The sequence below is a fragment of the Schistocerca serialis genome, chromosome 4, assembly GCF_023864345.2.
Source record: "Schistocerca serialis cubense isolate TAMUIC-IGC-003099 chromosome 4, iqSchSeri2.2, whole genome shotgun sequence".
Lineage (NCBI taxonomy): Eukaryota > Metazoa > Arthropoda > Insecta > Orthoptera > Acrididae > Schistocerca > Schistocerca serialis.
In genome coordinates, this window is record NC_064641.1 from 562,673,319 (window position 1) to 562,693,995 (window position 20,677).

The 20,677-nt window shown below is 42.2% G+C and overlaps 1 protein-coding gene and 1 non-coding gene across 3 annotated transcripts in view; both read right to left on the minus strand.

The window, feature by feature from the left end:
- Positions 1–460: 460 nt before the first annotated feature.
- Positions 461–534, minus strand: Trnat-ugu (transfer RNA threonine (anticodon UGU)). Its single transcript has one exon. It is a non-coding gene; the product is annotated as a tRNA-Thr (tRNA).
- A 12,273-nt stretch (positions 535–12,807) lies between these two features.
- The window catches only part of LOC126475304 (uncharacterized), a 598,246-nt gene continuing 590,376 nt past the window's right edge, over positions 12,808–20,677 (minus strand). For both annotated transcript variants that reach the window (XM_050103074.1, XM_050103073.1), the window contains exon 4: positions 12,808–15,750. In XM_050103074.1, coding sequence (XP_049959031.1) covers positions 14,531–15,750 — 1,220 coding nt within the window. In that variant the 3' untranslated portion in view covers positions 12,808–14,530. The remainder of the gene's footprint in view (positions 15,751–20,677) is intronic.

Sequence of the window (20,677 nt, forward strand, 5' to 3'; positions counted from 1 at the left end):
TACCGGTTGGGCAAAATAAGTAATAAACCTCAGACAATATGAGAAAGGAAGCTTCGCAAGGCTTTTATCCTAACGTCGAATATGAAATAAATAGTACGATCATACACGAAAAATTGAGTAAAATATTTTTCGGTGTTAGGTTGCATCAAAATGAAACAATAAAACTATAAAGGCGACGTTTCTACCGTATTTGCAGCAGTTCTCTTCAGGATGATTCATCTGTTTAGCATCGGTGGAACTTCAGTCGAAGCGTCGATTCTATAGTTGTTTGGCTGTTTCCTTATGACGTGGCTCAACACTCAATAAGATTTTATTCGAATTGGAACCCTAAGCTCTTAATGAATTTTAGCGGTTAAGTCTTCTCCGGTAGTTAGTCGACTAACAGTGTTTTACAATGAAATGAACACCCTTAGCTGCTTACAGGCGTTGACACACGTCAACGGGGACAGATGAAAATATGTGCCCCGACCGGGACTCGAACCCGGGATCTCCTGCTTACATGGCAGACGCTCTATCCATCTGAGCCACCGAGGACACAGAGAATAGCGCGACTACAGGGATTTATCTCTGGCACGCCTCCCGCGAAACCCACATTCTCAACATATTGTCCGGCACTACAATCGTAGTGCCCCCGCTCATTATACTCATTATTCGCGGCGCGTTGCCGATTCCCGTGAGAGTTCGGGCACTGTTTGTGCATTCGCACAAGAAGGAGATGGTCAAGTGGCCGGTGAGCCTTAACTATCTTAGTACATATAACAGTGTTTTCTTGATGCAACGTTTCCATCAGTTTTCCTCTGGGTGCCTAAAATGATGAGCAGGCTACTTTTCGAAACGTTACTCAGGACGAAGCAGCTGATCGACTGACAATCCGAGAAGACTCCAAGGAAACATGAACACAGCTTGCGGGTAGAGCTTGCGGCGCGTTTAGACAATCGGATCTGAACAGACTGTTCACTGTAGTGACGGAGAAGTGCGACAATTACGGAAATTCCGGGGAACAGTGAATGGATTGTGAGCGGCAGGCAGCACGGCAGAGGAGCGAGTTGGCCGGCGGCTGCTAGTTAATATGGAGGCACTGCCCCCCTCCGCTCCGCCACGCCCATCGCAAATGGCTTCGCCAATATTCGATCTCGAGGCCCCGTAGCCGTCCGCGGCCCTCCGAGGTGGCCTCTTCCCTGCTGTGTTATTAATTTGACGCACGGTTCTAATTAACAGTTGGCGGAGCGGTAAACATATACTATGCGGGCATCAGGGGACTGTGTCGCTGCGTGTATGGCACTGTGCGGTCACACGTCGCAGCGCCGGGTTGCATCTGGCGCGTCAGTAGCTCCCGGAAGGGGTTCGCAGTCACTGAGGACTCACGAGAGAGTAATTGTTGCCAATTACTGAAGTAACGAAGGAAGGTGAGGGTGTGACGTCCGGTCGACGGTGAGGTCGTTAGAAAGGAGCACAAGATCGGGTTGGTGAAGACTGGGGAAAGAAATCGACCGTGCCCTTTCAGAGGAACCACCCCCCAGCATTCGACATAAGTGATTTACGGAAGTCTCACCTGAATGTGGATGGATGGAAAAGGAATCGAGCCGCCAGCCTCTCTGTCGCGAGACCAGTCTGTGTCTTACACCTCGGTCGGTCAATTACTGAAGGAGCACATTCACGTGAAATACTATACGAAGTGGAAGATGACAAGTTACGCCTGCGACTGTATGAGTAGAGTAGTAGTCATACAGTTTTTAATCATCACCTCGTAGAAATAAAGTTAAACAGTTTTTGTGCATGCAATCCTGGAACATGGTGATATTTTCGCACCATAGTAATGTAGCACTCTGCTAGGCTAGCCATAACAAAATGGCGCAATTCAATGGTAAATAGAATATCGCGCAGTAATCCGCTTTCGGCAGCAAAGGAGATCGCTAAGCTATGTCAGGACAATCCAAATCACTTCTTTGGCTGTCTGGATTGAGATGACAAGAGTCGTAACATTTTCGCTGCTGCCGAACTCATTACCACGCGATATTCCATTTACTAACGGACTGAGACTTTTTTTTTGTTATTTTGTTTTGGCTCCTACATGATACGGTATTGTGGCGCAGAAATGTCGATGTGTGCCAGGACTGCACACATGAACATGCAAAAAGAACGCAACTTTTTTTGTGTAATAGTTGAGTCTTCTAGCTTACTCCTTGTAATTATTATTCATTTCCCACTATTCGCCAGATTCGGCTGTTGTGCCATTTTCAAACGCTAGACGACGTGCATGAGGGCAAACTATCAAGCTGTCTAGCCACCAGCATATTGAGGGCATATATAAAACTTACAACCTGTCATGCGCACGTTCGTTATACTGTTAGTCGCAAGCTTTATGTTTGTCCACCGCATGCTTTTGGCTCAATAACTTGGAGGATTGTGCACATGCACGTAAAATACCGCATGAGAAAGGAGTAACAGCTTAAGTTTTACAGTAGTGGAAAAAAATAATTACAGATGGAGACAGAAAATCTCATTTAAGGAACTTTGAACGACTATGGCACCTGCTCGAAGGGAAGTAATATGTTGGATTTAGCGTAATTTCATTCTTAAAAAAGATCTCTGCTATGGGCTCTATGAATATATTTATTCACTTACCCAATGAAGAATGACAGATTTGGTGAAGCATCTACATGTTTCTCCTCAAATATTTTTCGATACGTTAAAGATAGTGATAACGTATTTTCACCTTGACGCGTGGCGCTTCTGCGCAATATTTAGGTGACAGTCATCTTCGTTAGTTGCTGCGACAGATGATTTTGAACGTTATGGACTACTGTAAACAAATAAATTTATAATGCTCAGGACAAAGCAGAGGTGAAAAGGCGAAGAATAGTAATCATATGGCATCAGAGGACATTTAGCGTCTGATAATCTGCGAGGCAGGTGAAGAATAATTACTGGAACGAAGAGGATGGCACATGAACAAAAGAAGAAGTAACAGGCAGCAGTTGCGAAGCGTAATACTAGATTGCTTAGTGTCAAGCCTGCGAATAATACACCAAAGGCTTCGAAGCACATTATCGACACAGAAACCAGAAAGGTCTATGCAATACGACACAAAGCAGGCGGTAGAAAAATCACAGTTCAGTCCACGTTACAAAATGTCCGTCCAAGAATCCAATACTAATAACGTGAAAAACACAGGTATGAAAGCGGAGATAATAATTCTGATGCTACGGACTGATAAGAGCTTGAGAAGCCCGTAATTTCCGCCAAGAGGTCAAATGTTAAAAAGCAATGTAGAAATATGAAAGAAAGACAGCTCCGTAAAGATGCATTAGACGCGGGATTGCCGCACGGTATTAATTAATAGAAAGTTCAGGATGAAGACTAAAATATGATCAGGATATGCAACACAAATTACAGAAAATAGCGGAAAAATAAATACACGAAGCCAACTTCTCGTTAGGTGACAAGATCAAACTGTAGTGGCAACTGATGATCTTGAAGAAACTAATAGAATCGATCAATTTAAAAAAAAACAATTTAAGACAGTTTGCATTCATTAGCTGACACATTATTATTGGTTTATTTTCATCTAATAAGAAATGGTCTTTGAATCATTTCGTCAGCGAAGCTGTGACTGACGAAATATTAGTGCTACTTCACTTCCAATATATTATTGTTCCGCCAGCATCTATTTTCACTTAATAAGAGCGTTACAAAATCGAGGAGGGTTGGTGGTCCTAAATCAGTAGCGACTTTTTCTCGAAATGTTATTGGACGGTAGCAGCTTATTCGACATTATTCAGTCATGTATATTAAAATTTAAAAAAAGTTGTTAATGAAGACCGTTAACTCTCCTTACCCAAATAACAAGTTTTGCAACAGGCAATGCGAGGAAAGTAAAACTTGGGCGTATCAGAGTTGATACAGCACCGATCCAATAGCATTAATACAACCCACTGAATGTTACTTGCTACAATAGCCGAAACATAGCTTCATACTTTCACATACAGCGATAAAACACGATGGAGAACTACAAGGATAGAGTAGTGATTGATATCTTTTAGTTATCTTGGACACAGTATGAGGGGAAAACATAAAATTAGTGGGATGAATAACAGAGCATATGCCACACGATTCTAACGGTTTTCATTTTTTTGTGCTCCACGTGAACACAGGTGAAGTTGCATCTTCTGTCTGCTTTCGACCTGAATATGCCGAAAAACTTCTACAGACGACCTGCAAGCTATGATCACATGGAGAATGAAAAAGGTAGGCGTTAAGACATGCCAAAATAAATCTGACGTTAAGTACCATTTTTAGTAATGTAAGAATCAAGCCGTTAACTGTTTTACATCTATAATTACATTGTGTGAAACGAAAACTCTTGCACTTGATTAAAAGAAGGGCTAGGTTGATAGTACACATCGGCATGAGAGATTCATGACTTTGGTAATAGAGGGAAGTGTGTGTGCGGGGGAGGGGGATGGGAGTGGGGGAGGGAATTGTAGATGGAGACAAAGGCTTGACTGCAATCAGGATCAAATGGATATAGGTTGCAAAATTAATGCAGAGGTGCAGAGGCTTGCACAGGATAGAATAGCGCAGCTTACGGACTGAATTGAAGATCATAATAACAACAAGAAAAATGAAAACACGATGTAGATGGTTGCTACACTAAGAAACTTCTAATGCAAACATAATTAAAGAACATATTTCGCGAATGCTGGGGTCAATCATTCGCCAGGAAATCCAGCGTTCCTGCGTTACGACATTTCATTATGAAGGTCTTTGAGAAGTCAAGAGGAGAAGGTAGTCAAGCAATAATAGGCTGAGCTGCCTTAAACCTGGGAACCCAACAGAAAAAGAAGAAGAAGTGGGTGGTGATGATAGGAAAAGAGCGGGACAGCGTAAAAGTAAGGCTGACGACCTTTTTTAAGACGAAAATGAATAATGAGTGAAAATGGTTGTAGCTGAATATAAAGTCCAGGGACAGAGCAACTACTTTTAATAGTTTGAAAAAACGAAAACCATCGGGGTGACTTTTACATTGATTCAGATTACTGGTTTTTAGACTGTTGCTAGAGGTCATCTTCAGATCCAAATCCAATTGCTGCGAATCGCAGGTTGTCAGCAGGGTGAGGCATTAGGTTTAGACTTGCCAGACGTTATCTTCTGACTGCAATATCTCTTTATTTTCCGTTCTCCTATCAACCAATCAGAAATTTTGAAATAAATACTTTTATTAAGACTGAGTAATAGCAGCCCTCGATTGCTTAGGCCACAGGTAATAATAATAATAATAATAATAATAATAATAATAATAATAATTCATCTGTGGATTCCTTACTTTTGTCTCCTTCTTTCCGAAGACGGAGACGGTGAATAACGCCAGTCAAACAGGTAAGGTCCATTCGTCTACTCATCCGCCTTTAGCAGTAATTTAAAGAATGGGACGAACAATCCTCCGTTACGTGCAGGCTTATGGATACGTTGGCATGTGCAGACATTAATATTTAGAAAAATTACTCTCAACCTTCAGTCGCGTACCTGCGAGGATGGATACATAGTAAACAAAAGACAATCTATTCACTGTTTCCTGTACATTATTAATCGACATTGAGAGGCCTGTCCTTCATTTGCGAGAGATTTGCTTTGTTACAAAATTTCCATCTGTGATCTAAAATTTTGGACTGCCTTTTGTTTCGAGTTATAGATCAATGGTAAGTATTTTATCAACATACTCAGTACATTTTTTTAAAATTTCTAATTTCTGTTTGTTCCTTTAAAACATTATTTGGATTTTTTGTCAAATGTGTGTAGATTTCTATTCCCTATAAGGTGCCCATGTCGCTTACTTTTCCACTCTATTAAGAATGGAAAGATTAGTGACTATATCTACAGTAGAGTGTCGATTTTCTGCGAGATACATATTAAACCATATCTCTGACTCATAAGTCCTATTGTAATAGCCAAGCACAGCTATGACAAAAAAAGTATATCATGATGAAAAATGACATGGAATTATAAGTAAAAATTATACATACAACCAAAAATTATACACACACACGCACACACACACACACACACATACACACACACACACACACACACACACACAGATATACATGCACTACAAAAAGGATGGTTCAGTGCCTCTACCTACGGATTTTATGCAGACTGCAATGCCTTCAAATACCAAGCCCAAAATTTTTATGTTCTGTTGCTCACCATGGGCAAACTATTAGTCTTACAAAAAAAATGAACATGACCTTTTCGTAAGAAATATAATGTAGTTAAATGTTGTACTGGGAAATGTTTACACTTGAGGCTGTAGTTTTTGAATTTTTCAAGAAAACCTACAACAGTGACTTCAAACGCCTTTTTCTTGGGTAAATGGAAATGTCGTGTGGCTGGGGCCTCCCGTCCGGTAGACCGTTCGCCTGGTGCAGGTCTTTCGATTTGACGCCACTTCGGCGACCTGCGTGTCGATGGGGATGAAATGATGATGATTAGGACAACACAACACCCAGTCCCTGAGCGGAGAAAATTTCCGACCCAGCCGGGAATCGAACCCGGGCCCTTAAGATTGACAGTCTGTCACGCTGACCACTCAGCTACCGGGGCGGACTTTTTCTTGGGTGAGTCGAAAACCATGGCCTTCAGCGAAAAGGTATCCCGTTACAAAATACATTAAATTCCCTGTTCATTTTTTTCAATAGGACTAACAGTTTGCTCGTAGCAAGCGAGAGAATAAGAGTATTTCGTGTGTGGTTTTTGAATGTGTTGCAGGTTGCATAAAACCCACAGGTAGGGGTAGCTGAATCAAGTTATTGATTGTATCTAGGTAGGCAGTAAATAAACAATAAAAGCAGGTCTGGAGGCTTATTATTATTCACACAAAGAAAAAATGGCTATATAAAAAAAGCTTTAAGGGACAGAATTAAAAGAGCCGTATAATAACGCGCCAAGAAAGTTGTAAGATCCAAATCTAATTGTAGCGAAACGCAGGTGGTCATCAAGCGGCGCCTTTAGTTTTAACTGAGGCCTCGTCCTGATAAGCTGCGATTCTCACTAATCAGATTTGGATCTGTAGGTGACCTCTGGCAAGAGCCGAACCGGTAATTAGGAATAATATAGAAAGTGACCAATACGGTGTTCGTCTTATCCGCTATAGTGAAAATTATTTCGCGTTGGTGCTTTGCGAGCTGTAAAGTGGCCGAGAAGCAACTTCTCCACCGGCGAGCTGATATGTGGCGTGACTCACGGGACGAGAAGGCCAGCGCGGCAGCCCGAACCTCAGTGTCTGCAGGCCGGCAGAGCCGTCGCCGATGGCCGCTGGCCGGCGGCAGCGACGCCCGTTTGAAGGTGGTGGGAGGCGGGGAGCGGATGTAGGTCAGCACGTGTGCCGCGCAGAGGAGGAGGCGGCGGTGCCGGTGGCAGCCGCCGCCCACGATCAATGGCGGGCCGCGCCAAGCCGCGCCGCGCCGCGCGCGAGATCAATAGCGCCCGCTCCGGGACACCCCTGTCCGGCCGGCAGGGACCGCGACTCCCGCTACGCCACCCACGCGGACACCCCTGGCCCCCACGTGCTGGCCCGACGTTGGCCGAACGCGACCGAGCGCGCCCGACGGGCAGCAGTCCCGCGCGTGCAGACAGCCTGGCTAGTGGCTGCGCGACAGCGGATCAGCCCAGCTCGTGGTACAGATCCGCGAACAGGCTTGCACGCACCAAATTAAAGAAATCTGCACGGTTTCAATACGACCGTACCAAGTAATACGCTACCTTCAGACAGATCACTTAAGAAGAGCCTGAAACGCGTCTTACGAACAAAGGTCTGAAATATGGTTGCTATTGTTTTCCTCCAAGTCCGATTTAAACTAGTTGGCATTGGACAGCTGGCGGCTGGAATGCTCACGCTACCAAAACATATTCGGCTCCTACCACACTGCGCGAACCACTGTATATGCCAGTTCTTTGCAAGCTCTTGCAGAAGGAGTTTGGAGTAATGTTTAGTTTCGGAAGCCTTACAATATGCTACGAAAGTAGTCGAAAAATGTCCATAGGGGCGACACTATAGGTATCTGTATCATAAATGAAAATAAGAATTTTTACAGAATTTTTGTAGAAGATTGTCTAACTTATTACTTTCTACGAATTAAAGAGTGACATCTACAAAAAAAACCCTCCGTTTTCGAAAGCTTATATAGACAAGCGCAATGCACTAATTAACTTTTGACAGATTTGTAGTACAAAAATCCGCTTTAGTTGGTAGTACAAAAATCCGCTTTAGTTGGTAGTAATTATCTCAGTTTATTCCACGACCGGTTTCGAAGCTTAAAGTTTCATCTTCAGGTGCCACCAAATAATTAACGAGAACATAAATGTCTGCCGGTCGGGCAGTCAGTCATGGAGTATCACATCCATATCAAACAAACGCATGGACGTGTGGGATCAGAAACCACAGCGCCCACCTGAACAGCACGACACGGAATAACTACTTGGTGTCACCTCAAGATGACGCTTCAAGCGTCGAAACCGATCGTGGAATAAACTGGAATAATTACTGGCAACTGAAGCAGATTTTTATTTTATAAATATGTCCCTCGTTTGCGGATGTCGCCTTGATCAAATATTTTGTTAGGAAAGATCTTCTCGAGAGAGGTATTTCGCTAACTACCTCCGGCAATTTTTTAGATGTGATGTTATAAGGCTGAAAATGTTTCCCAGACTGGAAATTTCAACCATATCAAAAAATTATAGGCATAAATCTGAGCCTACTCAAAATTAAGAACAGATTCTGGATATGATTTCTGATACTATGAACATCTTTTATTACTCTCGAATTTCAGATTTGTACTTAAACGCCACACGCCAACTAACTTAAATCAGAGTATCTTCTACAGACCTAACATAGGGATCTATATCATAACTGAAAACCATAATTTTTACGAGATTTTTGTTGAAGTTTGTCTAACTAATTACTTTCCTGCGACTGAAACAATGAGAAACTATATAAAAACGCCGTTATCCAAAGCTTATACATACAAATCTAATGCACCAATCAACTTTGGAAAGATTACCTCGAGAGAGGTATTTAAGTAATAAACAAAAGGTATTTAATATCTGTCAATAGTTTTTAAGATGTGACGTTATAAGGTTGAAGCTGTTTCCCAGACTGGAAAATTACAATCCTTTCAAAATAAATTAGCATAGTTCTGGCCCTAATAGAAAGTAAAAACAGATTCTGGACATGATTACCGACGCTATAAACATTTATATAATACGTGATTTTCAGGTTTTTTACATAGTTTTTAGGAGACAGAGACTTTAAGGTAATTAAGTACTTGTCCAAATAATGTCGAAGAAACTTTGCCCCGTAAATGCCAGACGCCAATTTAAATCAGATAGTAATTCAAAAACAGAACATGTACTTCATCCAGCGGTTTCGTCGATAAAACAGTGTTAATGTATTTTGAAGGTTTACTTCGAAGTCAGATACTCAATGATTATTCCATATTTAAATATTTATACTTCTTGCTCTTGTGCCTTCTTTTATCAAACTAACTGTGTGCTAACTAATCATGGTAGAACAACCTTATAGATGTACTAATAGCAGGAAATGGAAGTCCCGTAACTATAGCAGCAGACATTATCACCGCAGCCTCGAACAAGTTGTTACAGCATGTCCAGTCAGTGAACCCTGTGGTGGTGTCTAAGACACGCATGAAACAATCGCTTTAACTACGGAATGACTAAGAAAGTAGGACATCTAACTCTAGCTTCTATTGCGGATAGCATATTGTCGTCCTATTTGCAATACACACATCCAGTATCACACTGAAAATGGTATGCAGTTCGGCTATTTCTTTAGAAAAAACTATCCTCGTCATTTATACCTAACCTTCATTTTTCATCTTATATTAAATACACATCAATAAATTATTTAAGGTAGTAATGTGTTACAGCTTTTAAATGTTTTTGAAAGATCTTATTTCATAGCCACATCTACGCTTCATTGAAACTAGTAGCTCCGGTTCAACAACAGACAATCCTCAGGTATAAAAAACTTGGCGCCTTTTTCATACTTGACGTTGGTCTGTTGTTTAACAGAAACTGGAAGTGTCAATACAGTGACCTTCAGCTATTGGGTCAAATCATGATTTTTCAAAAACTTAAAACAAATCCCTCGTGTCTTACCCACCACGCTACAGTTTTGTAGTCACTCTTCGATGGATTTGGAAGTTACTAAAATCTAAGCAGAACTATTAATTCATGGTGACCTTATTAACCCCTTTTAATCATCGTCCTGCTTCAGGTATCCACAGTTCTCCTTAGAAAACTTTGTACTATATGGGAGCAGAATGCCAGGTATAAACTTTAAAAGTATAATTTGTCCATTAGTTATCTGGCTGAAGAAAACGTAGTAATAACAATTGGAACAGGAGGAAAATCAAAATACACCACGGTCCTTCAGAATGGAATAATAACTCAGTTACATATCGGAAATTGTGTAGAACATAATGACTGAGACGTGATGTTGTGCTCTATTGTAATTATCATTCCACAACAAGTAAAACTATATTTCTTATCTCGTGTTTTCCAGTTCTAAGCACCGGTACCTGAAAATATCACATGCCATTCAATTTGAACGTAAAAGAATACCCTGTCAGACTTGATGTATGCAAGCAAATATGAACGAAGAGCAGATAATCCATATATTACTGATGCCACTACAGTGAGCCGTGTATAGGCGTAATTATTTGCGCTTAACAGTAATTCATTTACTAATCACTAGGAGACACTGACATACTTCTGTATGACAGTGAAGGCATTAGAAGCTCATGTTAATATGAAAGTATGGCAGCCAAAATGAACAATGATGATAACAGTATTGTGCAGATTTCCGGTCACGCCACACACAAACTGCACTTCACAAAAAAACAGAGTCACTGTGCCTATTACCGTATCGCAACGCCTTCATAGACTCGAAGTCAGTTTCTGTAAACCGTTATGGTTGTCACTTTGTTGCAAGCGTAATACTGTCACGTCGTAAAATGTAATACACAATATTTATTAAGGCACTTTATTTCATTTGCAACTTATACTGCCCGTCGCTTGCAACGTCTTGTAGTAATAGCTACAGCACATGGAATAGTTGATCCCATTTAATAGACCATGCTCTTCATTAAATTGAACAGTCAAAAACAGTTACTTCTCATCTAACGTTGCGAAGGACAATCACGTTGTAATATACATCCTGACGGAAGGAACATAGCACGCTGGAGAGGCTAATTATAAATGGAAACACAGTAAAAATCGACAACGAATATATTCTACTGAAAAGGGAGGACAAGAAAGTGGCCAGTAAAAATATACGAAAGGAAAGACTAGAAGTATAAATTAAAAGTATTAATGAGATTTCTGTCTTTTTGCGAAGGGCACAACTCTGACAAAATAAGTCTGTTGTTAACTTTTCATCTGTGACGCTGTGCAGCAATGTCTTATCTACTTCTTAGAACAGAAGGAGCAATAGAAGCAAATAAGAATTAAAATTTTAAACACTGAAATTTTATATTCCCGTATCCAGCACTAGGAAAATCGGCACGTTTCTTTTTTTAGTGAGCTTCGGTGCTTTTGAAGGAATGCGTCGTTTAGAGGCTGCTGCATTACCTGTTTCGTACAATGAAAACTCAGGGAAAGACTTTTCTGTAAATTCCATCGTGTTGTATTCAAGAATACTCATTACCTGCCAACGTAGCAGCAAGAACCTGTCTGAATTCAAGGCTTTTGAATTCCACTTCTGTGTGCAGAATTAATAGATTAAAAGACTAGATAAAAACTGACTTCTGCAACAAAATATTTTAAAGCCCCGACATTACCTACAACAGAGGACATGTTACTGTATACATAACTGTAAACGTGCATTGATCAACACTGGAGAAGTTACTGATTACAGACTGCGTGATACGTTGTTCGTGATGGCAGTGGTTAGTTACGAGCAGTGCCTGACGATGAAATTATGATTTCGTGAGTTATAAACAGAATGCAGTTACTAGGTGCTGGATTAACATGATAATAATTCCTGAATATATCTTTTACTAAAACAAACGTAACATTTCTTAAAGTATTTTGGAAGATTCCTTGCGGTGATGACTTTGCTAATTATTTTGCTTTCATTACGACGTTTGTTTTAAGTTGCAGTTTACACTGAACTAAACAAAAAATTATTACTATACAATAAAAAGTAAATTTCCAGACTGTTTACAAACTGTCCATGACATTGGCGTGTATTTGTGTCTCCACTCAAAATAAAACGTTCTTGTATGATTCTTACTAAAAAAAAAAAAAAAAAAAAAACACGAAATAACTGAAGCGTTTTTCATTGAATCAATAGAGCTGTTAAGCGAGCCATTCATGATAAACAGAAATTTCAAAGCGACAATTTGTCGATATGTCTTCTTTTTCTAAAAGTCTTATTCCCTACGGCTTTTTCACTTCATGCAACACGTGTGACTTAAAAGTGCATACCAACAAATGTATAGTAATGTACAAAATCATGCTGGCTCACCAAACTTGCTCAGCGGATGCGTAACATATAACGTGCTTAGAATATACTTTGTGAACAAACAAGCGTTTTGATAATCTAGTAGATGAAGGATACAGGAACGAAGGCATAGGGAATGAGAGGAAAAATTGAAGAAAGGATTACTCCACCACTGGACAATATTCAACGTTCATATTTTGTCTTCATTGGCAGTGACAATTAGCATCTTTGGCAAAACATACATTCAAATAAAAACATGTGAAAAACGAACCTGAAAAATTCACCAAAACGTTGCTACGTTTCTTCAATGCTTGTAAGTTTAGAACTTCTTTTAATGATTGAGTCATTCATTTTAGACATACTTTAAATATATATTTCTATATCATAATTTATCTAATATAGGCCTACAAATTTTCTCGTTTCCCATAACAATGCACTCCATGACGTAAATATACTTTTGGATTTCACAATACCGCTGACTGCTTTGCTTGGATATTTTTCACAACCGAATCTCACTGTGCTAACATAACGAGAAAAATTGAAACATTGAGAAAGAAATATTAAATTATTTTACAGAATTTCAACAGCTTCTACTATGTTTTCATTATTCTTCCTGCACCCTTAACAACTTTACAGCAATATATTGTTTTCATTTTCAGCATGTAGATTAACACGCTTTTCTATATTATATATGAAGTACGTTTCTCTACCCAATTTTATCCAACGAACTATGGAACAAGAACACTCGAATAATCTAGAATATTGTGCGATTCTTCTGATTGATAAAAAGTAAAAAATAAAACAACGATTATTGAGAAAGATGAAATTAAATTTTAAACCTACCTAATAGGTCATGTACCGATATATCCAAAAGCACAAAAGAAAACACGACAGCTTCTGTGTACAATTCCTGGAAGTGACTTTTGAGGGAACAAAGCAAAATTGGTCGTTGCAAAAAACTGATTACCGAATAACAGTCTGATTATCGAATAACAGCATTTACTTTTTGGAAGTAAAGGAAGACATTTGGATATATCTGCACATGCAAGAGTTCGTTTCTCTCTTAGCCTTTATTATCTGAACTGTACACATTTTCATCTAATAGTGAGTTAAACTTCATACTTCGCTCGACTTCCTGCAGATATCAATTAACCTCCCACAAAAAACGTGTCCAATTTTTAATTACCCTAATACTCTTGTGGATTTTAAATGTTGATGGCTGCGGCATGAACTGTAGTCTTTTTTTTTTTAATTTAATCACTCTCAACATTCTCTCATTAACATCTTCAACAGATTTGTTCCGAGCCATCAAGGCGCAGTATTAAAATGACAACACGAAACGGGCGGGGATCGAAACGAGTCACATGACATATGGCATTTATAACGACACGACACATGTACATGAACACACTCGTAGAAAACCCACCACACTGGGCAGCGTTCGTGCTTTAGTAATAATGTTGATAATAATAATTATTGATTGTTTTCACAGACATAAACATCAGTCGCCCTACTCTCAACAACAGAATTGCAACAACGGGTCAAAAGAATCCACGACTGTAGTCGAAGTTTAACCGCTTTTCAACCGCGCGCCCTCGATGGAGCACGAGAGGCGGGTGTGGAGGGAAGGTAGGAAGGAGTTGTGGGTACGGGAAAGGGGGACGGGAGGGGGGAGGGTTTCCGGAATGAGGAGAGAGGTCAGCCAGAATGTGGCCGAACAGGCACCGTGTGCACGAGTGGCGCGCGGAGGAAACTATTGCTCCTGTCGAACTAAAAACGGAAGAAACTCTTTTTGGAGGGGTCAGCACCATCAACGTTAACGACAACGAACGTCATTATTGTGTAAAAACAAAAAACGAATTAAACAACTCGGGAATGTCAACAGTTTCTTTTTTTTAAGTTTTTTGTTTTCTTTTTAAATTTCATTCCTACAAGTTTTTTTTTTCTCGAGTAGTTAAACATAACTGATCGTCAACTGCTATCGTACTACAGTGAGTTCAGCTACGGTTAAAGCCTATCCTCCTCCTCCTCTTCCTCTTCCTCAGGGTCCTCGCGGTTCTCCTCGGACTCCTCCTTGTAGCCGGGGTGCTCCGAGATGGCGTAGTAGTTGCCGTTGTAGATGACGCCCAACTCGCGCAGCACGTCGCCCCGGATGGTGGCCTTGATGGTCCAGTTGTAGCAGTCGTCGCTCTCCGACTCGCGGTCCAGCCGCTCGACGTCCAGGATCTTGGAGCTGAGCCTCTCGAGGATGATGCCGATGTCCTTGATGGTGAGGTGGCGCTTCTGGTCGACGGACAGCTGGTCTATGAGCAGCAGGAACTTCTCCGAGGTGACGGCCTCGTCCTCCATGACGGTGTTCTCGGTCTCGGACTCGGAGCTCTCGTCGGCGGGCCCGCGCGCGCCCGCCGCCCCCGCCGCCGCCGCCGCCGCCCCCTCCACATCCAGGAAGCGCACGTGCTGCTGCTTGGGCTGCGCCCTCGCCGAGCCGGCGCCGGCCAGCGACGACGGCTGCGGGGACGTCTGCTGCTGCGCATCCTGGATGGGCGACGTGGCCACCGACTTGTGCACGGCGATCTTGCGGCCCTCCTCGTGCAGCGCGCAGCAGTGGAAGTCGCACTCGGCCACGTCGCCCGGGCCATTACCGTCGCCGGGGCTGGCGGCGCGGCCCGCGTGGTTCACGCACTCGGGCGTGTGCACGTGCACGGTGGCGGCCTCGAACGAGCCGGGCTGCTTGGGCAGCCGGTGCGCCGGGTGGTGGTGCAGGTGGTGCGGGTGGAACGTGACGGCCGCGCCGCCTTTGCTCACCTCGTCGTGGTTGATGACGGTGATCTGCGGGCTCGAGTTGAAGCGCGGCGACGGCGCGTACACGTCGTTGATGAGCGTCTCCTTCTTGCCGGCCTGCGGCTGCGGCTGCACCTGCGCCCCGTGGATGCCCAGCTTCTCGAGGCTCGTCTGGATCACCAGCGACGGCCGCACCTGCTGCTCGACCTTCTTGCTGGGCGAGAACTTGGGGGCGCCCCCGGCTGCGCCCGCCCCCGCCGCCGCCGCCGCCGCCCCCGGCTCGGCCCCCGGCTGCTTGTGCGTCTGCTGCTGCTGCTGCCTCTGGTCCCAGTGGAGGACCACCGTGATGCGCCCCTTGTTGTCCATGATCTTCCACGACGGGGTCTCATCGTGCAACTCCAACGCGTGGATTGTCTCGCATACGATCTTCGGGATGGCGGTGATAGCTGTCGGAGATGGACGGAGAGTGTGTGAATGGGCGGACGCCACACGGGGCGGGCCCGGGCGAGCGCACACCGAGGGCGTGGCGGCAGCACGCACGCGCTGCCCGCAGCCGCGGCCGCGCGCCTGAGGCGCCAGATATCGACAACTCGCCGCGCGCACTTTTCGCGCTCCCAGTCACGCTTGACGCCGGCCACTACCCTACATCTCGGTGTCCTACTCCTTCCTATTCAATGAGCAAGCTCTTAACACTGCTCCAGCTCGCTAAACAGCACGAATCCACTTACCTCAAAAAAAAAAAAAAAAAAAAAAAAAAAAAAAAAAACACTTTTATTTACGCGTTTCGGACGCAGCTCATCATCAGAATACCAAAAATATTAAGGGGGGTAGGAAGTGAAACGGGGTGTCTTGGAGCAGGAGAGACACCGCAGGACATTTTAATTTCCACTGTCTATATTTTTACGAATAAATTCATAAAACTTTGTCAGCATGACCAGGAAGGATTCAGGATTCACACTCATAGCAGTGGAAGTTCAAAAACATAACAAAATTAATTTTGTTTTACATGTGAAAGTTCATCATTTTTTCACTTACTATTGGCTGCGTTTGTTGCCGTAGGTACACGTTTCTTCATAAGTAAGAGAGATTCTTCGATGAATTTTGCACAGGATACAAACCATACTTACAGGTGTATGAAACTCTAGAAATTATTTAATTTATGAAAAAATGAACGTGCTGTTACATTTTAAACTTCATGTTTAGAAAAAACTCAAATTTTATAGTTAATTATCTCAATTTTTACTACAGTTTTTTTTAATAGAGTTGGAAAATTCTAGAGTTTCATACACTTGTAAGTATGGTTTGTATGCTGTGCAATATTCATCGAAGAATCTCCTTTACTTATGAAGAAAAGTGTACCTATAGCAACAAATGCAACCAATGGTAAGTGAACAAAAGGTGAAATACAAATGTAAAACCGAGCGAGGTGGCGCAGTGGTTAGACACTGGACTCGCATTCGGGAGGACGACGGTTCAATCCCGCGTCCGGCCATCCTGATTTAGGTTTTCCGCGATTTCCCTAAATCACCCCAGGCAAATGCCGGGATGGTTGCTTTCTGAAAGGGCACGGCCGACTTGCTTCCCCATCTTTCCCTGATCCGATGAGACCGATGACCTCGCTGTCTGGTCTCCTTCCCCAAACAACCCAACCCAACAAATGTAAAAAAAATAAATTATTTTCTTATATTTTTGAACTTCCACCACTATAAGTGTAAATCTTGAATCCTTTCTGGTCATTCTGACAAAGTTTTATGAATTTATTTTTAAAAGCATCACATGCACAAGATGTTACGGGAAGAATAGTCAGTATTCTGGGATATGACAGCAGCAATTATTTGAAGCAAATAATTCTGGTAAACATGGATTCTAAAATACATATCTTGAGGCCTATGAGCACTACTTCATTTTCGACAGTGTGAAACAAATCTCTTCTGCAAGCTCTTTGCTTTCTGTATGTTGGGAACAGGCAGTATGGACCGAAACAAGAAAAAATGTCCTGTAAACATGAGTTTTAAAATGGTATTTTTAGAGCTATGACCACTTATTTCGTAGAAGAGATGTGTTTCACAGCAGCGAAGATGGACAAGTGCTCGTAGATTAACTTCTCATGGTCGGGGTCAACAGAGATGTAAAACTTATTTGGGCCATTTTCAAGTATTACACCAAATGATTTTGCTTCAGCAGATGTGAGATTTCAAAAATCCTCTGACATGTATACACGCTATCCTCAAAAATAAGAATTTTCGTGATAAAATACGGTAACATCAAACAAGCGCGAAGTTCTGCACATGGTGAAATGGTGTAAATTACGTGAACCGTTACCGATGTTAACATCCTTCATATAAATCGCGACAAATCAATGTTCTAACATGACTGTTTACATAGAGGCTTTCAGAAGTCAGACTGTCTGTGCACAGGAACGAAACGTTGTCCAGCAGGCTGTGACGATTATGATCCTTTCAGAGGTTTTCAATTCACAGCCTCTGACTCGTCTCTCTCTGCGCACAGACTATCTGACTTCCGAATGTATTTACGCGCTAACGACATTAGTTCTCACGTAAACAGTGTGTTAGAATGGTTCAAATGGCTCTGAACACTATGGGACTTAACTTCTGAGGTCATCAGTCCCCTAGAACTTAGATCTACTTAAACCTAACTAACCTAAGGACATCACACACATCCATGCCCGAGGCAGGATTCGAACCTGCGACCGTAGCGGTCGCGCGGTTCCAGACTGTTGCGCCTACAACCGCTCGGACACCCCGGCCAGCAGTGTGTTAGAACATTGACTTGTTGCGATTTATGTGAAGCATGTTAACATTGGTAAGAATTTACGTAATTTATACCATCTCATGATGTACAGAGCTTTGTACTCGTTTGACGTTATAATATTTCTACAGTGCAAAGGTTTATTTTTGATGATGACGTGTATACATTTCGGAGGATTTCAAAGTCTGACACGAGCTGAAGCAAAACCTTTTGCAGTACCACTTGAAAATGGTAAACTAAGTAATTTATACCGTCAACAGCGAATTGATGTCCTTTACAAAAAGATTTCATGGCTCTTAAGGTACACACTGTAAACCACATGTTAACTGGACTTTTTTCCTTGGTTTGGTCCATAGCACCACCTCTCACAATATGGAGAGCAAAGCGCTTGCATCAGAAGAGATTTGTTTCAAAGTAACTAAGATGAAGAGTACTCGTAGCTCTTAAGGTATGCATTTTAGAGCTCACGTTTACTAGACTATTTGCTTCGAGTGGTCGTTTCTGTCATACCCCTGAATATTTACTATTCTCCTAAGAAATCATATATAAAGTGCAGTAAAAAAGAACTGAGTTAGAGGCTGTAAAATTAAGACCCCTGTAAGGATCGTAAAGTAATAGCCTGCGGAACAACGTTTCGCTCCTAAATGACGGTTGAGGTCCCAAATTCGTAGCTATTGGGATACAGATGCACATCAACATGACAGCGAGAACGTTCTTGCGTCGACCGATCACAGCACTCAGTTGTGTTGAAAATAGAGAAATAGAGGCTTCAAAAGAAGAGAAGAGGGTTTTAGTGCGAGGAATGGAAATTCATCAAAGAATGCTACAAGTGTACGGAGGGCACTGCATGTTCGTTGCAATTACGACACTCAGTCCGATCTCTGCTACGATATGGATGCTACCGTAACTCGCCTTGAGTCTTGCAACGGATATGCAATGCTCTCTGTACACTCACGCCATTTTTCGACGAATTGGTGGTGCTCGCACTTCTTTCAACGCCAGGAAACGCACGATAACGATTTGCACTTCTTTTGAAACCTCCATTTCACTGCTTTCAGTAATACTGAGCTCGGTGGACAGGCGAGGCGTCCGTGTGCTAGGTCTGTCATCACGTGGGTGTGCGCCCGTGTGCCCCTGGAGGCGAGTTAGGAACCTCTACACGCCTAGACCGCAGTTTCTTTCGTAGGTAGTAACGTTAAGATCCTTTTAGTGGTTGTCATTTTTCAGCCTTCAGATCGTTTCTTTTTGAATGTACCTGATATTTGTTTTGGGATTACAGTCTCGTTGAATTTTTAAATGACATCAGGTTCGTCATTGATTGCAGTAGTTTTACAATTTCCACAATTGCAGTTCCGACAGTTAAGCCATTTTCAAGTGATTAAGGTGATCAAAACAACGAAGTTGTTAACGTTAATAAAACAAGTAAAAGGGATGTGAACGTATGTGTGACAAATGAACTATTTAGGTTCACATTTTATTTATTTGTTTTACTAATGTTTATAAGTGCTGTGTTTTCAGCACTTTAATTACTTGAAAATGAACTGGAATTGTGGAATTCATAGCAAATAGTACAGACGATAGGGCCCTGTGTCATTTAAAAGAACTTTGTATGTATTTTGTTTCTCGTATTCTGAGACTGGTCATGTCCAGCGGCACACTGACCACATAAGAGTCAAAATGATGGAGTGTGATTCACACTACACTCTAGGTTCACGTTTTCAAGATCCGTCGAGGAATTTCGAAGATAAAGGCATTGGTAATGTGTCATGTGCATTGACTTCGGACCACCAAACATGACCGCGATACAAGTCAAATACGGTGCGACATTTTTCTCCATGGCCAGTTCCCAGACAGTGGTGAGACCATGTGAACTTCTACTTTCGAGCTTCATCCAAATAGACCATGTGGGTCCTTGTTGTGGGTTCTGTCTCTAATATCCCAAATGTTGCTCGTGTGCCATCAACGACATCAGCAGCTGCAATCCATACACTGGAGACGATATTCGTGATATAGGGAACATAAAACAGAGATGTCCCCGAAAATGGACCACAGATCACATCACGCACGTCTCGTTAATTTTTGGCACAGAAACGGCATAACATAATTATCTGACTGCTGTTCCATTTCAACCTGTATTAAGCTCAGAAGCAGAAAGGTTGCTCAGCACGTTCAAGGCCGAAATGATGTGATGCATTTGGGGCGTGGTCCATCATCAGAATATCAGAATCAAACTTGATACAACGTACTGTCTTAGTAGTGTTACCACTTGACACCATACTTTTATTATTAAGTTCTTTCTGTTATTCTTATGACGAGCTAATCCCGAGACGCGTCAGTATAATTTTTATAAGTGGCAGTCAAATGAAACCGAGACAAATGGAAAAAAATAAGTAGACTGTTTATTATTTCAAAAGTAATCGCTGTAACTGCAAGTACATTGCAGTGCACTGTGAGACAAAACAGGCAACGCCTGCATGGAAAAACGTTTTCGGTTGCCTATGGAAACCTGAATGTATCAAGGCGTGCACCTCTTCGTCCGAAGCAAATCGACGGCCAAGAGTGTCTTTCTTCGGGGCTTCAAAAATATGGAAACCGATTGGGGAG